The sequence below is a fragment of the Podarcis liolepis genome (assembly GCF_965112155.1).
Source record: "Podarcis liolepis genome assembly, chromosome: 6".
NCBI classification, from domain to species: domain Eukaryota; kingdom Metazoa; phylum Chordata; class Lepidosauria; order Squamata; family Lacertidae; genus Podarcis; species Podarcis liolepis.
The window spans coordinates 27,571,523-27,589,217 of NC_139559.1; the positions used below are offsets into that span (position 1 = coordinate 27,571,523).

The following is a 17,695-nucleotide window of genomic DNA, read 5'->3' on the forward strand; positions in this document are numbered from 1 at the left end:
AGCCCTATAGCCTTGAGAAAGGGATTACTGGTTTGCCATAGAAGCTGGGGAGACACTGTTATCAAACAGCCCAGCACACTGGGATCAGACTGAATTGTAAGGCTTATGGCCAATGTAGCACCAAGTACCTGTCCCACCAGTGCAGGGATTTACACTTGTGCAACAGGAATTCTCCAGTTCTCCCTCTCCACATGTGTGCCTGACACCCTCCCCCAAATCTTCTCTGGAGAGGTAAATCCCCAGAACAGATTTAGGGTTAAGAAAGGGGGGAAAGTTTTGTTGCACGAGGGTAAATCCTTGCACTGATGGGAGGGTTACTTAGCGCTAAATTAGATATATGCCTCTGGTGAAGACCCCAACATGGAAAAAGGCATGATGGACATCATTAAGGACAGGCTATTACGCTTGTATTTTGTTGAGGTTCTGGGCAGTATTACTTGAAGGAAGTGAGTGTACTATGTGACAAAGTCTCGATAGAGTTACTACACTCAGGTGTATGTTGTCAGCAGTTTGAACTCATGGTGGGCATATTCCCCCATTCAGTGTGCCATTCCCCCATGATAAGGACTCTCACACACACCTTTAAAAATGCAATGAATTCCAGGTTTTGTTTACTTTGAATATTCATTTCAACTTTATTTTACATACATCATCATAACCATTATTAAATGATTCATAATAAAATCCCTGAAAACAACAAAAACATCAACTCTATATCATTTGTATAATTCCATAATTCACATTTATTGTTATTGTAAAACACTGACGAAACATATCACATCTTGCTTTTTTTTATATTAACCTTCTGTATACTCAGGACACAAAGTTCCAGAATAGCTGCACTGGATACAATTATAGTATTTCCATCATGAAAACACAAAGGTGCAAATATCAAAAGACAAATTAAACAAGTGCAAATGAATGAAAGTGCAAAAAAGCTTCGGTTCCATGAAAATGCTTCTTCTGAAAACTCCGCCTCTGCCCTCTGTGAAAGCTGGTCCCTAAAACAAAGGGCATTGGGGCAGGATTTGTCACACCTACCTGACTTTTCCCTCCCTTCCCATTTAGGGTGAACCCAGCAGTCCCAGGGACCATGGGGAAAGGAAGAAGAAAAGATGGAGATTGATCAAGGGTTTTTGAAGACTTCCTGTCTTCCATTGCACTCAAGCCCCAAATAAGCCCTAAACAGTAAACCTGCCCTATCATTTTGATTTGGACTTTTGCATTTCAAAAGTGCTTGAAGTTGATGTCGAAACTGGATTTCTAGGGTGGGAGTAATCAAGGGTAATCAAGGGTCCAGAAGAAGGAATGCACATTCCTGTTCTGGCTGAGACTCAGCAACAGGAACATCAATCTTTGAGCAACATTATGTCATTTCTGCAGCGCGAAAGGGATCCTTAGCTGGCCCACACATCTGCAATGAGTACCAGATCTCCTGATAAAGAGTTCCTAAAGGAGTATGAGTCTTGGGCTAGCAGTTAAGAAGGCCTTTTAAAGTGAAGAGTTTTCTAGGCAGTAAATTCACATTTGTTCCACACAGCCTACCCAGATTTCAAGCTAACACAATTACATTTTGTGAGCAATCAAACCGAACTATTTTGTAGCCGAGAAGAAAATGCATCCCCCCCCCAAATAATACACTCACTTCTAGAGGTCCTGATCCACTTAGGGAGAAATTCATGAGCAGCTGCACAAGGAACTGTGCAAGCAAAAGTTCTCTTGCTTTTGTTTGCTTGCTAGCCTGATACTGGAGTGAGGGCTACTCATAGAATCATAGAGTTGGAATAGACCACAAGGGCTATCGAGTCCAACCCCCTGCCAAGCAGGAAACACCATCAGAGCACTCCTGACATATGGTTGTCAAGCCTCTGCTTAAAGACCTCCAAAGTAGGAGACTCCACCACACTCCTTGGCAGCAAATTCCACTGTCGAACAGCTCTTACTGTCAGGAAGTTCTTCCTAATGTTTAGGTGGAATCTTCTTTCTTGTAGTTTGGATCCATTGCTCCGTGTCCGCTTCTCTGGAGCAGCAGAAAACAACCTTTCCCCCTCCTCTATATGACATCCTTTTATATATTTGAACATGGCTATCATATCACCCCTTAACCTCCTCTTCTCCAGGCTAAACATGCCCAGCTCCCTTAGCCGTTCCTCATAAGGCATCGTTTCCAGGCCTTTGACCATTTTGGTTGCCCTCCTTTGGACACGTTCCAGTTTGTCAGTGTCCTTCTTGAACTGTGAACTCATGAATAAACCCAATCAGTAACTGAACTATAGCACCAACCAGCTCGGGGCAGTAAACATGGCACCTTTCAAATCCTGCACTACAATTCACATCACCCCTTATCATTGGGCAATGCTGTCTGGGGTGATGGGAGTTGTAGTCCAACAATAGGTAACTGTTTGTTGCATATATACATGACTGGATTGTGGCAATTGTGAGCAATGATACTGCTTGCGACTGGGGATAGCTTGCATCTTAATTACAGATGAGTAACAACTCTCACACACCCCTCCTGCCATACACACTAGCCTTCACCATATTGTGAACTGATTCTTTATAATGTAATGTGTTTTTAACAAAAATAAAAATAAAAAACCTTTAGAGGTTATCCGGTCCCTGCTCTATACCCCTCTACAGTACAACTCAGCCATGATTCAGTGTAAGTTTAGGTTTGCTTCAACCCATGGATTTTCACGGGTTAAGAAGCTAGTGTCCTCAACACAAGGATCCCTCTGCAAACAAGTAATTCTAATGTCTTTCTCCCAGATTTTCTGGCTTGATCTTTTATGAAATCTGATGTTCCATAACACAGAGTGACTCCAGAATTAGTGTCAGGGTTTTACTGATTCCCATCAGTTCTTAACAAGAACAGGGATCTAAATCTCTTAATGGGCTACATAAATCATTCCAGCAACAGCAATGCAAAGAATAATTAGAAGAGCTCTCTGTGCAGCACCCTTGTGAAGTCATTGTAACCTTTACTCTGTATAAGCATCACTCAGTATATTGCCATTAGCAAATCTGGGGGGGGGGGGAGTGCTCCTCGGCCCCTGGGATTGGTGCCTGGCTGATTGTCTCGCTTGGTCTTAGAAGAAATGACCTCAAGCCTACTAAGGAGGAACTGACTAGGATACAAGTACAGAACCTGAGGACTGATGGGAGTATTCTGCTCAGGAGACATTTTAGCTGCCATTAGCTCCCCGCAAAACGGAGCTATTATTTAGATGCTTGAGACAAAATAACTCCTATGGTGTTTCCGCTAATACATAATTCTACTGACAACAGTAGTGCCAGAGCGGGAAATGGCCTACTGAGGAGAGGTTCTGAGAATCAGTCTGGTGCTTCTCTTAGTTCTCCAGTATTCCTAAACATAAGGAAAACAACAACAGTAAATGGAACTGGACATACAAGCAGTATAAAATGGGCTGCCTTATATATTGCAAGATCCATCTAGGGTTCTGCCATCTGTTCAGGTTGGCAGAAGCTCTCTCGGGCCTCTGGCCAAGGTCTTCATCAGCCCTGCCACTTAGAGGTGCCAGAGGTTTCAAGACAGAATCTGGTGAGGCCCAGGCTGTCTCCTCTCTGACACTTGCTGCCTTTCTGAGCAAATGTTTGGCAGCAACATGTGCAGAAATAGCAATGAGCAAACACAGGAAAGGTAGTTTCATTTTAACCCTCCCTCACATACATGCACACATATAAGATTGGGGTTTAACTTTGGTTTCTTTATTGGGTAGCCAATATGATGTCCTCCAGATGTTCTGGACTCCAGCTCCCATCTTCCCTGATGGTTGGCCATGCTGTCTAGGACTGATGGTAGTTTGAGTCCAAAACATCTGAAGGCCATCATATTGGCTACCCCTGCTTTACACCAAATATAAGGTTCCAACCATATTATAGCAGGAAATATCCCTTAGCCATCTGTGCAATTGCCTTAGAAGGGCAAGAAGTATGAGGTTGCACACCTACGTCAGTAGATGAATGGGAATGGGTGGTGAGGGCTGGAGTTACTTAAAAGTGTGAATATTCCTAACAACTAAAATAATTGTTTCTGTCTCCCACACATACATACACAAAAACACAAGCACACAATATTAGATCACGCATTTTACACACTTCCAATTAAGGATAATTGTCTTCTCTGGAGGAACTTGGGGTCAATGGGAGCAGTGCACCATCTAGACTCCATTCCTGGTGCAAATCGAGTTCAGCTTGCTCAGCAGCCAGCATGACAGAGCGGGGAAGAGGGATTTGGTGTGAAATCTAGGACAGATTATGTGCCCAACTCCAAAAGCCTACATGAATAACCATTTGGCACTGAGGACCTCAAGGGGCCACCTGTTGTAGTTCAGCGTACAGAAAATTACATTTCACCTGAGCCAAACAACAGAGGCTGAAACCTTTGAAGAGGCAGAGAGGCAAACTGGCCCATCACTGTCTCAAAATGGCACAAAAGAAGCCATTTTCTTCATGGCTATAGTTCCAGCAGGACAATAGCAAAGATGGCCTCAACACCATTAAACACTTCCTGTTTCTTTCAAGTGGTCTTAACAGCACCCCAACACCTCTGCTTAGCAGAGTATATCCCGAACCAGCCATATTCCTCCTCATCCAGTTTCAAATTCAGAGACAAACGCCTTGCAACTCCCAGCAATCCACCCATTGAGTGGGCAAAGTCCCTGTCTCAAATACAAGAGGAAAGTATACATAATTGGAGGTTTAAAATGAATGTTAATAAGAACATTCATAATAAGAATGTTAGTGATACAAAATCTTGCTTTGTAGGATTTGTTTCCTACAAATATGCTGACTGATCTTTATATAAGCAGCTAAAACAGCAAACTAGACATTTTTTTTTAAAAAAAAAGTGGGACGTTTTCCTCTTAAAACCCGTCAAGAATCACCTGGGCATGTCAAGTGGTTCTTTCCTTCTTCATCTTTCCCGGTTGACTAAAAAGAGCATCTCTTTGGATATGGGGATAGTTTGGCACCACCCAGCAGCATCTGTTAGAAGGATTTGATTCAAAAATGAAAAATGTCCTTCTTCCCAGTAATCTGCCTCCTAACAAGTAAACAGAAGGGGGAGTCAAAGGAAAGGTATTTCACAATCAGCAGGAAACTTGCTAAAAAAAGAAATGCTTGCCATGACCATGAGAGAGAGAAATCAATATATAAAGTTATCTTGGAACTGTAAGCGGCCAGCAGTTAAAAAAGAGATCTAAATAGTGACCAAGTATTCAATAATATCAGAGTCAAAATGCTGCATTTCCATGGGAAGCTTAGCATGAATCTGACCCAAACATTAGAAAGTAGACTTCGCAGACCACACTGCTATGAGACATGTTGCTGGCGTATGTATGGTTAAGAAACTTTAGACTTTCCTTCACAGACTTAAGGGGGACAAAAAACAACAACTTTAAGTTGGTTTTAAGGAGGTTCATACGCTAAGAAATACACTTAGAATGCTTTGTAGCAAATGGGTTGGATTTGGGTCTAAGAAACCTAGATCCAAATCACTGCTTGTGTATGGAAGCCTTCAATCATAATTTATTACATGGGACCACCGTCAAGCGAGATGACTGATGGAGAATGGAGTGGAAAACGTCCAGAATTTAATCTAGGACTGCTGAAATTAGAAGGGATTCCCCAACTCTATAGGACCATTCCAAGATATTTTGGCACTGGAAGTGGAAAATTCATATGGCATTCCAACTTCCATCAAACAAACAATAATACATTAACAGGATAGTTGTTGTCCTTTAACGGCATTCAGAAATCTGCCGTCTGAGGCCAGTTCCTCACTATCTAAGGGTAGAACTGATGTTGCAACCTGAGCCTTTTAGTCACATGGCTACACTATAGGGAAAGTAGCTCATCAGAACAGCCTCTGTCATTGCTTCATTAGTCAACATCGAGGGACACAAGAAAAAACCCCATGTAGTCAACAGCAGAATTATTTTCAAAAGCTTGAAAGCTTAGGCTCACATTGTATCCATATGGTAAAAAACTTCTTTTTTAAAGCCAGCTTCTCGTTTTAAAGGGACAGTGTCAAGCAGCTGAATGTAAACATTTGGCACACACTGAACTAAATATGGTTTGATGGGGCACAGCTGATGCGTCCAGAACAAAGAAATTAAGAATTGCTGCATTGTACAGAATCTGTTTTCTTTTTCTCATACAATACAAGCACCTGCCAGGCCAGAACGACGTTAGCTGGCTATCCCTAAGAGCAGTCACTCCTCCCATGGATCAGAAGAATGCTTTTGCTTAAAGTACAAATGTTGCTAGTTTGCTTGTTTTCTGTGACACTCTGCTCCCACACATTTTTTTATATTAAAAAGAAAAATTGCTTGAAGTGCGCTTTGCAGAAGGAACAGAAGTTAAACCAAGGAACATTATTACATGATCTTCTTTGTTTCTCTCATCCTCTACAAGTAGCATGGCAATATTACAAGTCTATAAATTCTGAGCACCAATTTTTTTTTTGCAACAGCAGAAATGACTCCAGAATTGTTAGGATGGATTCCTTCATCAATAATGTACTTAGTCCTGTAGCCTGTCTTGGAAGGACCAACACTTACTTAGTGCTTCAGCCAGTCCCTGGATATATTGTAGATACTCTGCCCCTTGTGAAGTTCACGATCGAATCCCTGATTATTAAAGAGACTGACTTTTGCCCTGAAACATCAGAGGTGCTTCCCAGTGCGTGCTGCCATTTGGTGATCACACCGGTGGTCCATTTGTAAATATTTTCCTCTTCTGCATCATGTGAATCCAGGCACGCTTTATAATGTAAGAATCTGGGCAGCTGAGTAAGTTAAATTCAAGGCAGGTTAAACCCGATAGCAAACCAAATCTCCAAATTCCTGTTGTGTGTGCCTTTAAAACCATCAGGAGAATAGGGTCTGTGAGATTGGGCAGGTCAGTGCTGGAGCTCCACTGCTAGACAGGATCAGGGCAGTATTTGGAAAGGCTGGCTGGAGGAAGACAGACAGGGAATGGATTTGGCATGTAAACAAAGACGAAGACTCAAAAGAGAGAGTAAGTTGGCAGGATTTTACAGCTGCAGCAGCCGGGAAGGTCTCTACTCTGCCGAGACAGAGAGTTTGGCAGCTCCCACGTGGGAGAAAAGTCAAAGGGTGGTTCACTTCAAGGTATCATCAGCGTTCTTGAACATGAGGATGGCGTTGTAGATTTTAAGCGCTGGTCCAAGTTTGACGCTCATGATCTTCACGATGTCAGTCTGAGTCAGCAGAAGGAATGCCTCACCATCAATCATCTGGGGAGGAAAAGAGAGATGATTGAAGGTGCCTGTTTCTCTCTTATGCACACAAAGCAAAAATGTTATGAAACAGTGTTTTCATTACTGGATTTTGTTGAGTGATTTTATTGTATTGAACCTTTCAGAATTCTGCCAATATGCCAATAAAAGGTTTGAGATTGAGATTGCAAGCTATCTGCACTCAATGTTTCCTCTGGAATAAAATGCGTTTTTTGTAACAGCGCATCACATCCCAGCATCTGACCAGCGCCAGGAAGCTTCATCCCAGTCTGATCCACCAGGCCGTGTATACAGCTAATGACTCCAGGACATGCCTCGGCTGTGTGATAGTTATGGCTGGCATCCAAAACTTGAGAAGGGAATATTGTGGGCAAAGTGTTATCTGCTTTTCCAAGAACTGGCCAGTCTCTGTTTGCATGCTGGATTTCCCCAAAAAGAGCAGATGTGTGCCAGGAGTCAATGGATACTTTTGAAGCACCAACACTGAGCTAAATTCAGTGGGTACATTTGAAAATATTGTCAATGACCTGGAATGGGGAAGAATTCTTTTCAGCTCACATTTAAGGCAGATCCACCTAATCTGCACTTGCCAGTGCAAACTGAAACACAGATGCCCTTCAAAATCTGCACCTCTCCAAATTTTGCAATGCAGTTCTCCAGCCACGTAACATGGACAGAAACACATATACTAGGGTAGAGTGTGCACAAAAATGCTTATGTTCGTGAAAATAACATAAAAATGCATGATATTCAGGGAAAGTGCTTTGCAAAAATTTGTACATGAGACTGGAACTGTGGACAGAGGGTTTTCATGAAGCTGCCTTTTTAAAAAGAAAAATATTGTGAACTGATGTGGGAATGTGTAATGAAAGATTAGAAAAAATGAAAAAATGAAGCTGACAAATTCACCCATCCCTATTGATGGCCTTTCAGCATTTGAAAATGTGACTTTGCAGACCTATGCATAATGTGGCTAAGCAACTGCTGATCCCCAATAATGAGCCCCTCTTGATGGGTTTTTGCAAGGTGTCAACCCAATGATGGTACCACTCTATTTGAAAGCTGAGCCCCAATTCCGTTGCCATTCAACCTCTTTTTCCTACTCAGCCAGTTGTACAATGTATGATACAGTGGAACCTCGGTTTGCGGACATAATCCGTGATGGAGGAATGTCCTCAACCCGCAGTGTTCATAACCTGCAGCACCATGTCTACGCATGTGCGTGACACAATTTGGCACTTCTGCGCATGGGCAAGCAGCGAAACCCGGAAGTAACCCTTTCCGGTACTTCCGGGTTTCCCGCGGTACGCAACCTGAAAACGTGTAACCCGAAGCGTCTGTAACCCGAGGTACCACTGTACTCTGGATCATGTAAAAATACTTTTATAAATAAGTTAACCCCTTGCAGTCAGAAATGAGGCGATCACGTGGCCACATTTTCTTGCATGTAGCATCTTTTGCTCTCTAGTGCTAAAAGGCCAGGGATATTGCAGTCATTTCTGTTTAGTATGTTTTAAATTTACGAAGATCAGTAAGATCAATAAGAATTAAATTCATAAAACTCATTGCTTTGTAGCTGTACAGTCGTACCTTGTTTTGTGACTGGGATCCGTTCCGGAGCTCCAGCCGCTAGCTGAAAAGGACGCAGAGCAAAACACCGCGTCTGCGCACGCATGGAGTGGTTTGCAAACCTGGAAGTAACCAATTCTGGTACTTCTGGGTTTGCCGCGGACGTTCACCGGAATGGATGCTAGACGAGGCGGACGTTCGCGGAGGTTTTACTGTATAGTGGAAGGAGCCACTGGGCCCCCTGCTATCCTCTCTCTGGACCAGCTCTCCTCTCCTGCTTGCTGTGGGCCAAAACTAAATCATGTTTGAGACAAAAGGTAGGGGAGCAGCCTTGTCTCCAGGAAGGTGGTTGCCATGTAACTCTCAGCCAGACCAACAGAAAAAGGCTCCTGGTGGTTTTGCCTGTTTGTACAACTCCTGAGTGTGATCTTCAGGCTGCTATTATATATGTTTGCACATGAAAATATGGTATTCACTTCTCAGACATCAGATATTTAAAATGTTAGCTACACTGAATCAATCCCATCTCTTTTGGTTTTGTCTCTGAGGAAATAGAACAGAGGGGAAACTATATACCAAACAGGATGTGGTGTTGCCAAGATGGGCTTCTAGGACCAGCCTGCAATTGATGGTTCTACTACTGCATCGTTCTCCAAATACCAATGGAATTTACCTCGTCCTTGAAGAGTTTCGCTTGGTCCTCACAACCTGTCAGTGTCTGTACGAAGCTGAAGACCTTTGCAGAAAAGACACAACAGGAAATAACTGTGGGAATGGAAACAAGCACTTCCCTCTCTCTCTCTCTCTCTCTCTCTCTCTCTCTCTCTCTCTCTCTGCCCCCGCTGCCTTTCAGAGAAAACCTATGTATTATTATTACCATCTATTGAATTTGTTAGTCACTGTTTTTTGCCCAGGGCAACCCAAAACAACTTACAACCAAACCAACAGCAAACCCAAACTCCCCAATATTCCAGATGGTTTTATTTAACCTGGCCTTTGTATAAAATTCATGTTATTGTGTGTTCTGGGGCTGCTTAAAATTCCTGTTCCGTTTTGTTTGTCTTTTTTTGGGGGGGGGGTGCACCTGCATTTTTTTACTTTGCTTTTTACTATATACTGACGTGAACTAAGGCATCTTGTGTATGTTTCGTTTTCAAAGCGGGGTCCAAATCAATCAACAGTAATGATAATGACAAGAGGAATGGCTCACCTCATCAATGGTCCACTTGGCTACAGTAGATGCTGTGATCCCAGCCACTCCAGGCAGGAGCTTACAGTGCTGTTCCCAGCAGAGGGAGAGGGAACGGTCTGGGTGCGCTGACAAGGCTGACATAAAGAGAGACTGGTGCATATTGTCTGAAGAAATAGCTGGCAATGACATTCAAAGCATCAAGTCAGGCTAACGTGCAAAGAAAGAGGCCCCTTTTCTTCTTCTCTTAGAGCTTATGGTAATAACGTCTGAATGATTTGTGAAGCCTGGAAGAGATTCAGGGCCAAGCAAGACCTAACAGCACTGCAGCAAAGCCATGCTTGCTGCAAAATAAATCCATGGAAGCGGTGCATGAGTGAAGCTAAATCCTTCCAGTGCCTGTACTCTGTGCCACCGAATCACTGCACCCCAGCTGGGCTTTCTTTCTTCTTCTTTTCCCCCTGGTTCTGCTCCATCCATCCAGGCCGATTTGCAACCCGTCAGGGATGTGCATAGGCGCTTATTTAAACTGCAACCTAAATGTGCATGTGGCTGGCTAGAAATGGTTTAACTTTTGCTCCCATAATCCCCAGCCAGCTCAGCTAATGGGCAGGGATGAGAGAAGTCATCCGCCATCATCTGGAGGGCCACAAGTTCCCCAATACTCCGAGTCGAGAGTGGATTTCATGCTCTTTATTCAGCTCATAGTGGTGAGGAGGAATGGAAGTTCCCCCAGAATGTCTGACTTATATACATTATTTACACAATGGGCCCCACGTGATTGGCTAATTCCGGGATTCTCCTGTAGGTCAATCAGGTTGCGGATTCCCTTCCACCTGGAGCTGGATTGGGTGGCTCCTGTGGACCAATCAAATTGCTGCATTCTGGATCCTATTGTTCTAGGACCAATCAGACTGCTGCCTTTTGGATCCTATTCAACTCAGTACATAACCTACGACAATCATATGAAGCAGGACTTAATGAACCTATCAGGAATCACCATCTAGTTGTAGAGAGAAGCTTTCCTGGAAACTGCCCAGGTTGACAGCTTTTAGCGCTGAAAAGGATGCAGTGCAAAGGGCTAAGGGAGAGGTGGCTTGCAGACATGTGGATGAAAGCTTTTGGCTTACAGAAGTCCAACAAGCATCTCAATAGCATCTTAACCCCTCTCACATTCCATTTTAGGAAGATTTTAGTCACTGGTGATAGGCACAGTAATCTAAACAGCATAAATGCGGGAAGCATCAGACCATATCTTAACAAAGATACTGCTCAAAATATAAAATAAGAATCATATTTAAAATGCATGTCTTAGGTGTGTTGTTTCTAATTTAAACTGCATTTTTATATATTTTTTACTAAAAAGTGCATTTTGTCCATTTGTTTAGGATATAAAAAGAGCCCCTGTTGTATTGTCTGTCCACCTTTTAACACACTCTTATAGGAGATGCTCTTTCTTTGCTTGCTAGAGAAACACAGCCAGAGATAATATGCCCTTACTTTGGAAGTCTTCCTGCTGGATTTTCCGGTATTTCGGAGGTCGTCCCCTAGAGAAATAAAACAAGCTTCATCTTCAAAATCCACAGTGCATGGATTGAAAGATGACAAGTTTTGGTAAATCCCATTTACTGAAGCCTGGTTCACACATCTTTTTAAGGTCAGGGGAGAATTGTCTGAACCAGGTCTCCGTATGTCCAGGCCAGGCATAGGCAAACTCGGCCCTCCAGATGTTTTGGGACTACAACTCCCATGATCCCTAGCTAACAGGACCAGTGATCAGGGATTATGGGAATTGTAGTCCCAAAACGTCTGGAGGGCTGAGTTTGCCTAAGCCTGATCCAGGCATTTCCTTAACGCATCTGGTTCACATTGAGGATTATCACTGTAACGGAGGGGAATGGGGGCAAACTTGCTCCTTCAACATTCAAGGACAGTGCGTCTCACTGCAGATTCAGTTCCATTAGCAGAAGCTAGTGCAATGGGGCTCCTCCCCATCTTTCCTTCCCAACACCTCCCCCAAATCCACTCTGAAGGGTTTAAAGAACCTGCAGAACAGCATGGGGGGCGGCAGAAATCTTGTGCTGATGGGAACCAGCCTTTTAGCACTATGTTGAGTTCCACACCCTGAAGCAGAGCAGTAGGTTAGTTTCTACACACAATTGCACACCCATCTCTAGCCTCCCAGCAAGCAAGCAACAAGCGTTATAAGAGTTCAAGGACACATCTTACCTGGGGGGAAACAAGGAGGGTGTAAAACAGGGCTAGTAGGGGGCATGGCCTGGGGAACAACATGGTCCAGACAGAGAAGTGTGGAGTGGGGGCTTGCCTTCGGTTTGTGCACCAGAGGTTCCCCAAACTTGCTATAGATATGGAGGGGTAATATAAAATGGCTACGCTCTATGGAGCATCCACAGAGCAAAGAAGAGAAAAACTGTAGGAATGATCGCTGGGTCTGGAGCACACTCCCCACCCGCAGGAAGCCTCAGCCTGCCTGCATGCGAGACCTTGGGGTGAGGAGCACACCCCTCCTCACAGACAAAGCCACAGCTGTCTGAACATCGTGCCCTCTGTCTAACCTTTTGTGGTCTCAGTAGTCTGCGGTGCCTGGTTTGTAAGCTTTGTCTCTCGAGACCTTTTGTCTCCTTCGTCATACACTGTGCAAGGGGAAAATGACGCAGTGGAAACAGGTGCCAAAATAACTTTGTACCACCCCACGATCTCGGGACTGGAAGATGTGTAAAGGTCACAGCCCAAAATGCATCTGCCTGGGTTTGCATATTTGTGTCAATAAAAGGAGGCTCCACAGAGCTGGCCGGCAGCTTGCTTGCAGCTCACCAGTGCGCAGCTCACTTGCATTATCAACTCCTGCCTCATGTCCTTCACTTCAAAAAACGTTTCACTTGGGTGTGATAATATACTAATCTCAGTGTGGAAGTCCAAGTGTATCACCCGGGGCAGCTGCCTTCTTACCTTCCATGGTGCCGTGATTTCTTCCGCTGAGAGAAGCCGATCAAGTTCCTCTTTCGGACGGAGTTTTCTGTGTCTGAGAGATCTGCCTTCATTCTTCCCTGGTTCTTCTCTGCCAGGGGGCACCCTGAGATGCAGTAATGTGCTGTAAATCTCCCGGTCACATGACCTGAGCCATCGCAACCAGGGGTTGGACACTTCCTGGAGAACAGGGGAAGCAGAAAGGAGTGCTTAGTTCTGAGTATGACTGACAGCTGTCACATATAGGGGCAGATGCCACATAAGGCACAACCGCGCCCAACCTCTGATCTATCAAGCCAAATGCAATCCAGCAACCATGTACTGTATCTTGCCAGGGCTTGATAGTCCCACATGCTTTTCCAGTCTGTGACAGCCCAGCAACAACAGAAGTTTGTTGATCCACACATGGATACAGTCTTGGTGAGCCACAAGTGTGCAGGTACAGCACAATTAACTTACATTGACAACCCATATTCCAGGTAAGCTGCATGGGCCACCACAGTACTTGCTTCCTTGGCTATGGGTAGTGGGAACCTGGGGGAATGCAGCCTACAGCAGTAGACTCAGCAACGAGTTCCTTCTGTACCTTATGGCAAGAGCTCACCTGTGAAAGCTGTATTTGGAACTCTTGGTGGTGGGGAGGGTCTTACAGGCCAAAGTTGGGCAGCTTCCATTGGCAGAAGAGACAGGTTCCTTTGGCCCTGCACAAGAAGGGGAGGAAAATGATCCAGATTAAGATTTCTAGGGGAAGGACATGTGCTTTGCATTCAGAAAGGTCCCTGGTTGAATCCGCAGCATCTCCACATAGGATTAGGAATGTCCCCTGTCTGAAACCCTGGACAACCACCAAGATGGTCATAGGCATCCTTCAAACACCACTTTAAACCATAGCTCAGTTGTGGCTTAAAGGTGAATGCATGCTATGGATTGCATGAAAGAGGAAATGTGCAGTCCAAAAATTACCTCCCACTTTCCCTGCTCCTCTCTCACTGCTGGAGCTAAACCACTGGTTTAGCATTATGCTCAAAACTGGGTGCATGCTTTGCTTCTCTCCAAACCAAGAGCTATAACCATGGTCTGTTATCGGCTTACCACTCATACCTTGTTGGGGAGAAACAAACCAAAATTCTGCCTTTGGATGTAACACTAAGCCAAACCATGGCTTAACTCCCAGCAGCGTGGCAGCAGTGAGACCAGAGGAGAAGTGTCCACTGTTTTTAACAGTGTGACCAACACACTTTAAACTGTGGTTTAAAATTGATGTGTGAACTAGGCCTTGGGGACCTGAGTTTGCTAGTGCTGCTGTATGCTAAACAGAGCTGCAGTGAACGCTTGCACCATGCACAATATTTGTCCTTACTGAGAGGAGGCTGCAGTGGATGCCCCGTTTTTGAGCACCACCCCACTGGGTGAATGTCTGGGTGGTCCGAGTCTATCCAGAAATCGTAGATATGGCTCCAGCCATCAAAATGGATCTGTAGGGCACAAATCAACAGGTTGCCATTAGACTTAGAAATCCATCTCCTGAGCATTAAACCAGCATGGAGGAAGGCAACAAGCATGTTCTGAGACACACCTGTATCCAGGGCTGCTTCTTCAATGTTATATCAGAAGTTCTGCTCTTGCTTCCAATGTAGGCCAACCACCCCTATTAACAACTGGCCTATATTTCAGTGATTCACCAATAAGGTATAAGGACTGAGCAAGGAAGAAACCCACCTTTACCCTGTAGTCTTCTACATCCTCCACACAGGCTGCTCGGATCAGGGAGGGAGTTCTTCGGTCCACTGCCTCTAACCTCATGTTGATCAGGAAGCCGTGGGGCTGCCTCTGGAGAGGGAAGAGAATGGGGTGGTTAGAACAGTTATCTTTCCATGCATATCTGCAGAGTGATGGACTTGGAGAGTTTACTAGTTTGGCAAGAGTGTGAAGCCTTGCAGATTGCTAAAATTCAACCTGAATTCAACCCAGCTGGATTAGACTCCCACACTAGGCAATCAAATGCTTATTGGAAACTCACAGGCAAGACATGAGCCCAATAGCACTCTCCTGCTTGGGATCCTTAGCAACTGATATTGAGAGGCATACTGCTTCCAATACTGGAGGTATCAGACCCATCATGAGTCATAGCCACTGATAACCCTATTATCCTTCATATAAAGTTGCATTGTGAGCATTTGCATGGGACATGCATCAAGGTCAGATTCCTCGCCTGTACCCATTTCACCACCATTGCCACAACCCTTCCTGGAAATGTTTGCTTATATATGGTAGAGACTACTCACCACCTTAAAGGCCCAAGTTGGCACCGCAGAAGCACCTGTTTCTGCCAAGTATTTTTCCCAGCTGAAGTTCTCAGGATCAGGGTAGTCTGGAAATGAAAGGGTCTGCCAGATGACAGGCTTTTGCTAGAGAGAATCCTTCACTAGTTGCAATAAGCTCTCAGGAACTCAAGATGGTCAGCATCAGCTATGTGCAAATCACTGACCTATAAAGTGGATTCCCCCGCAATGTTTGTCCACCCCGTGACCTTCAGCCCATGCTATACAAAGGTAGGCTTTACAATTGATTTATGGATGTTCTGCTCTATTTCTAATTGAAATTTAAGAAATAAGCAATACACTGATGGGAATGCAGGCACCAGCCCAAAGGCACCTGCTTCAAAATCTGACATGAACTGAATAATCATAGGATTTTTGAGAGATTATTCTGACTCTGCTCCAGCAAATTCTGCACTGACATCCATTTCAACAAAGACTTTCAGCTGCTTCACTTTTTCTGATGTGGAGATCATGTCCACATGGATGTGTAGTTTGTGTGAATGCTACTGTGAGTTTCTAGGTGGTCAAAAACTAAAAACTTGCAATTGATAACAGTACCAAGCAATATGGCCCAATGGGCATGTCTTGTGTGGTGTGGAAGCAGCTGCAGTAAGAAGCAGAACAGACAACAATTGTGTATTCACCTTGTGGAGGAGTGAGGGGCTTCCCATGTTCCTGACACCAACCAACCGGGTGGATGTAGGGACTGCTGGGGTCACACCTGCAATACAAATAGTGGCAGGGGAGAAATTTGATTAAATCTGCATTTAAAGGCAAAGCTACCAAATGTACACTTTCCAAAAGAATATGCAAACTGAAACACAGTCATCCTTCAAAATGCACACTCTTCCAAATTTTGATATGCAGTTCTCAAGCCAAGTAGTGTGTACAAAAATGCATATACTTAGGGTAAAGCGTGCATATAAATGCCTATATTGGTGACAATAAGATGCAAAAACACATTATACTGGGGAAATTGCTTTGCAAAATTACACGTTTTAGGCAAAATACAGAAAAGAGTCGATTCAGAGAAATCTCACTGAAATGGCAGGGAATTTTCATTGTCTTTTTTAAAAAATTGCAAATTGATACAGAAATACGGAGAAATGAACTTAAGGTGGGGAAAAGGAGAAAGCGAGAAAGCCGAGAATGACAGATCCATCCATCCAAAATTGAAAATAAGATTAGTTATGTAGCATGAGCACAACACACACTTGCTAGCACGGCAATATATTAGGAAAGATGGCAGCTGTTAAAAGAGGCCCAAAATATTGACTCAAAAGTGGAATTTTTTAAAGCCCACTCCCTCACCACCTGGAACAAAACAAATAAAAAGGGTATATGTTAAAGGAGGTTTATTTGCTGATGTTGATTTAACTTGTACTCTTTATAACCTTTAATATATATATTATTTCTAGTGATTGGCTGTGTGGCGAGGTGGCATCACAGATCTGCCCTCCCAACACTGGTACAGCACTCATTTCACTTCAGACCAAGGGAGCCGGTGTTTGTCCACAGACAGGTTTCCGGGTCATGTGGCCAGCATGACTAAACCGCTTCTGGCGAAATGGGACACCGTGATGAGTGCCAGAGTGCACAGAAACACCATTTACCTTCCCGTCGCAGCAGTACCTATTTATCTACTTGCTTTTGAACTGCTAGGTTGGCAGAAGCTGGGACAGATCAAAGGGAGCTCATCCCACTGGGCAGATTCAAACCACCGACCTTCAAATTGGCAAGCCCAAGAGGTTCAGTGGTTTAGACCACAGCGCCACTCGCTCCCTACTGGTGTTACTACACTTACCTAGATTGGGTTTAGGAAGGTGGCAGTACATTTGGGCTATGTAGGTGCACCCATGCCACCCTGACCTCACCTCTATCCACCAAATCTACAGTAAAGCTGTAGATTTTTAAAAGAGTTCATCAGATGCTTCCAAACCATCTTTAATGGTTTCTCCTTTCCTTAATCAACTAACGAATGCCCAAATACCCTAACACAGGATCAATAATGTTTGGGACAGGGAAGTTGCACAGAAATGGAGTAAGTACAAAAAGGCCTGCAAACAGTAACTTTGTACAAGTTACCATGTAACAGCTGAGTGGAAAAAATGTGACTAATCTTTGTAAATAATAATACTAATAAACTTGGTTCCATTTCTGAACAGTTACAACCAAGATTCCAGCAAAATACAAAATGATGTTCCAAGACAGTAGACTTGATGGAACAGAGAGAGTGGCTCAATGAGAGGTGTGCAATTATAACTCTCAGGACAATTTCACGTTAACGTTCCTCGAAATTCCGAAAGGCTTTTATCAAGCAAGATACACCTACAACTCAGCCTA

General features: G+C 44.0%; 2 protein-coding genes across 8 annotated transcripts in view; one reads left to right on the forward strand and one right to left on the reverse strand.

Moving 5' to 3' along the window:
* The window catches only part of LOC310709034 (uncharacterized protein), a 431,701-nt gene that overhangs the window by 110,662 nt on the left and 303,344 nt on the right, over nt 1-17,695 (forward strand). The gene's annotated exons all lie outside the window — the stretch shown is intronic.
* L3MBTL1 (L3MBTL histone methyl-lysine binding protein 1) overlaps nt 1,375-17,695 on the reverse strand; it is a 45,986-nt gene continuing 29,665 nt past the window's right edge. For 4 of the 5 annotated variants that reach the window (XM_083508030.1, XM_083508031.1, XM_083508032.1 and 1 more), the window contains 10 exons: nt 15,997-16,073; nt 15,317-15,402; nt 14,751-14,861; nt 14,392-14,506; nt 13,636-13,732; nt 13,014-13,211; nt 11,544-11,590; nt 10,065-10,222; nt 9,528-9,590; nt 1,375-7,282 (listed from right to left, as the gene is read on the reverse strand). In XM_083508030.1, coding sequence (XP_083364156.1) covers nt 7,148-7,282; nt 9,528-9,590; nt 10,065-10,222; nt 11,544-11,590; nt 13,014-13,211; nt 13,636-13,732; nt 14,392-14,506; nt 14,751-14,861; nt 15,317-15,402; nt 15,997-16,073 — 1,087 coding nt within the window. In that variant the 3' untranslated portion in view covers nt 1,375-7,147. The remainder of the gene's footprint in view (nt 7,283-9,527; nt 9,591-10,064; nt 10,223-11,543; nt 11,591-13,013; nt 13,212-13,635; nt 13,733-14,391; nt 14,507-14,750; nt 14,862-15,316; nt 15,403-15,996; nt 16,074-17,695) is intronic. The other variant, XM_083508034.1, reaches the window with a different exon arrangement.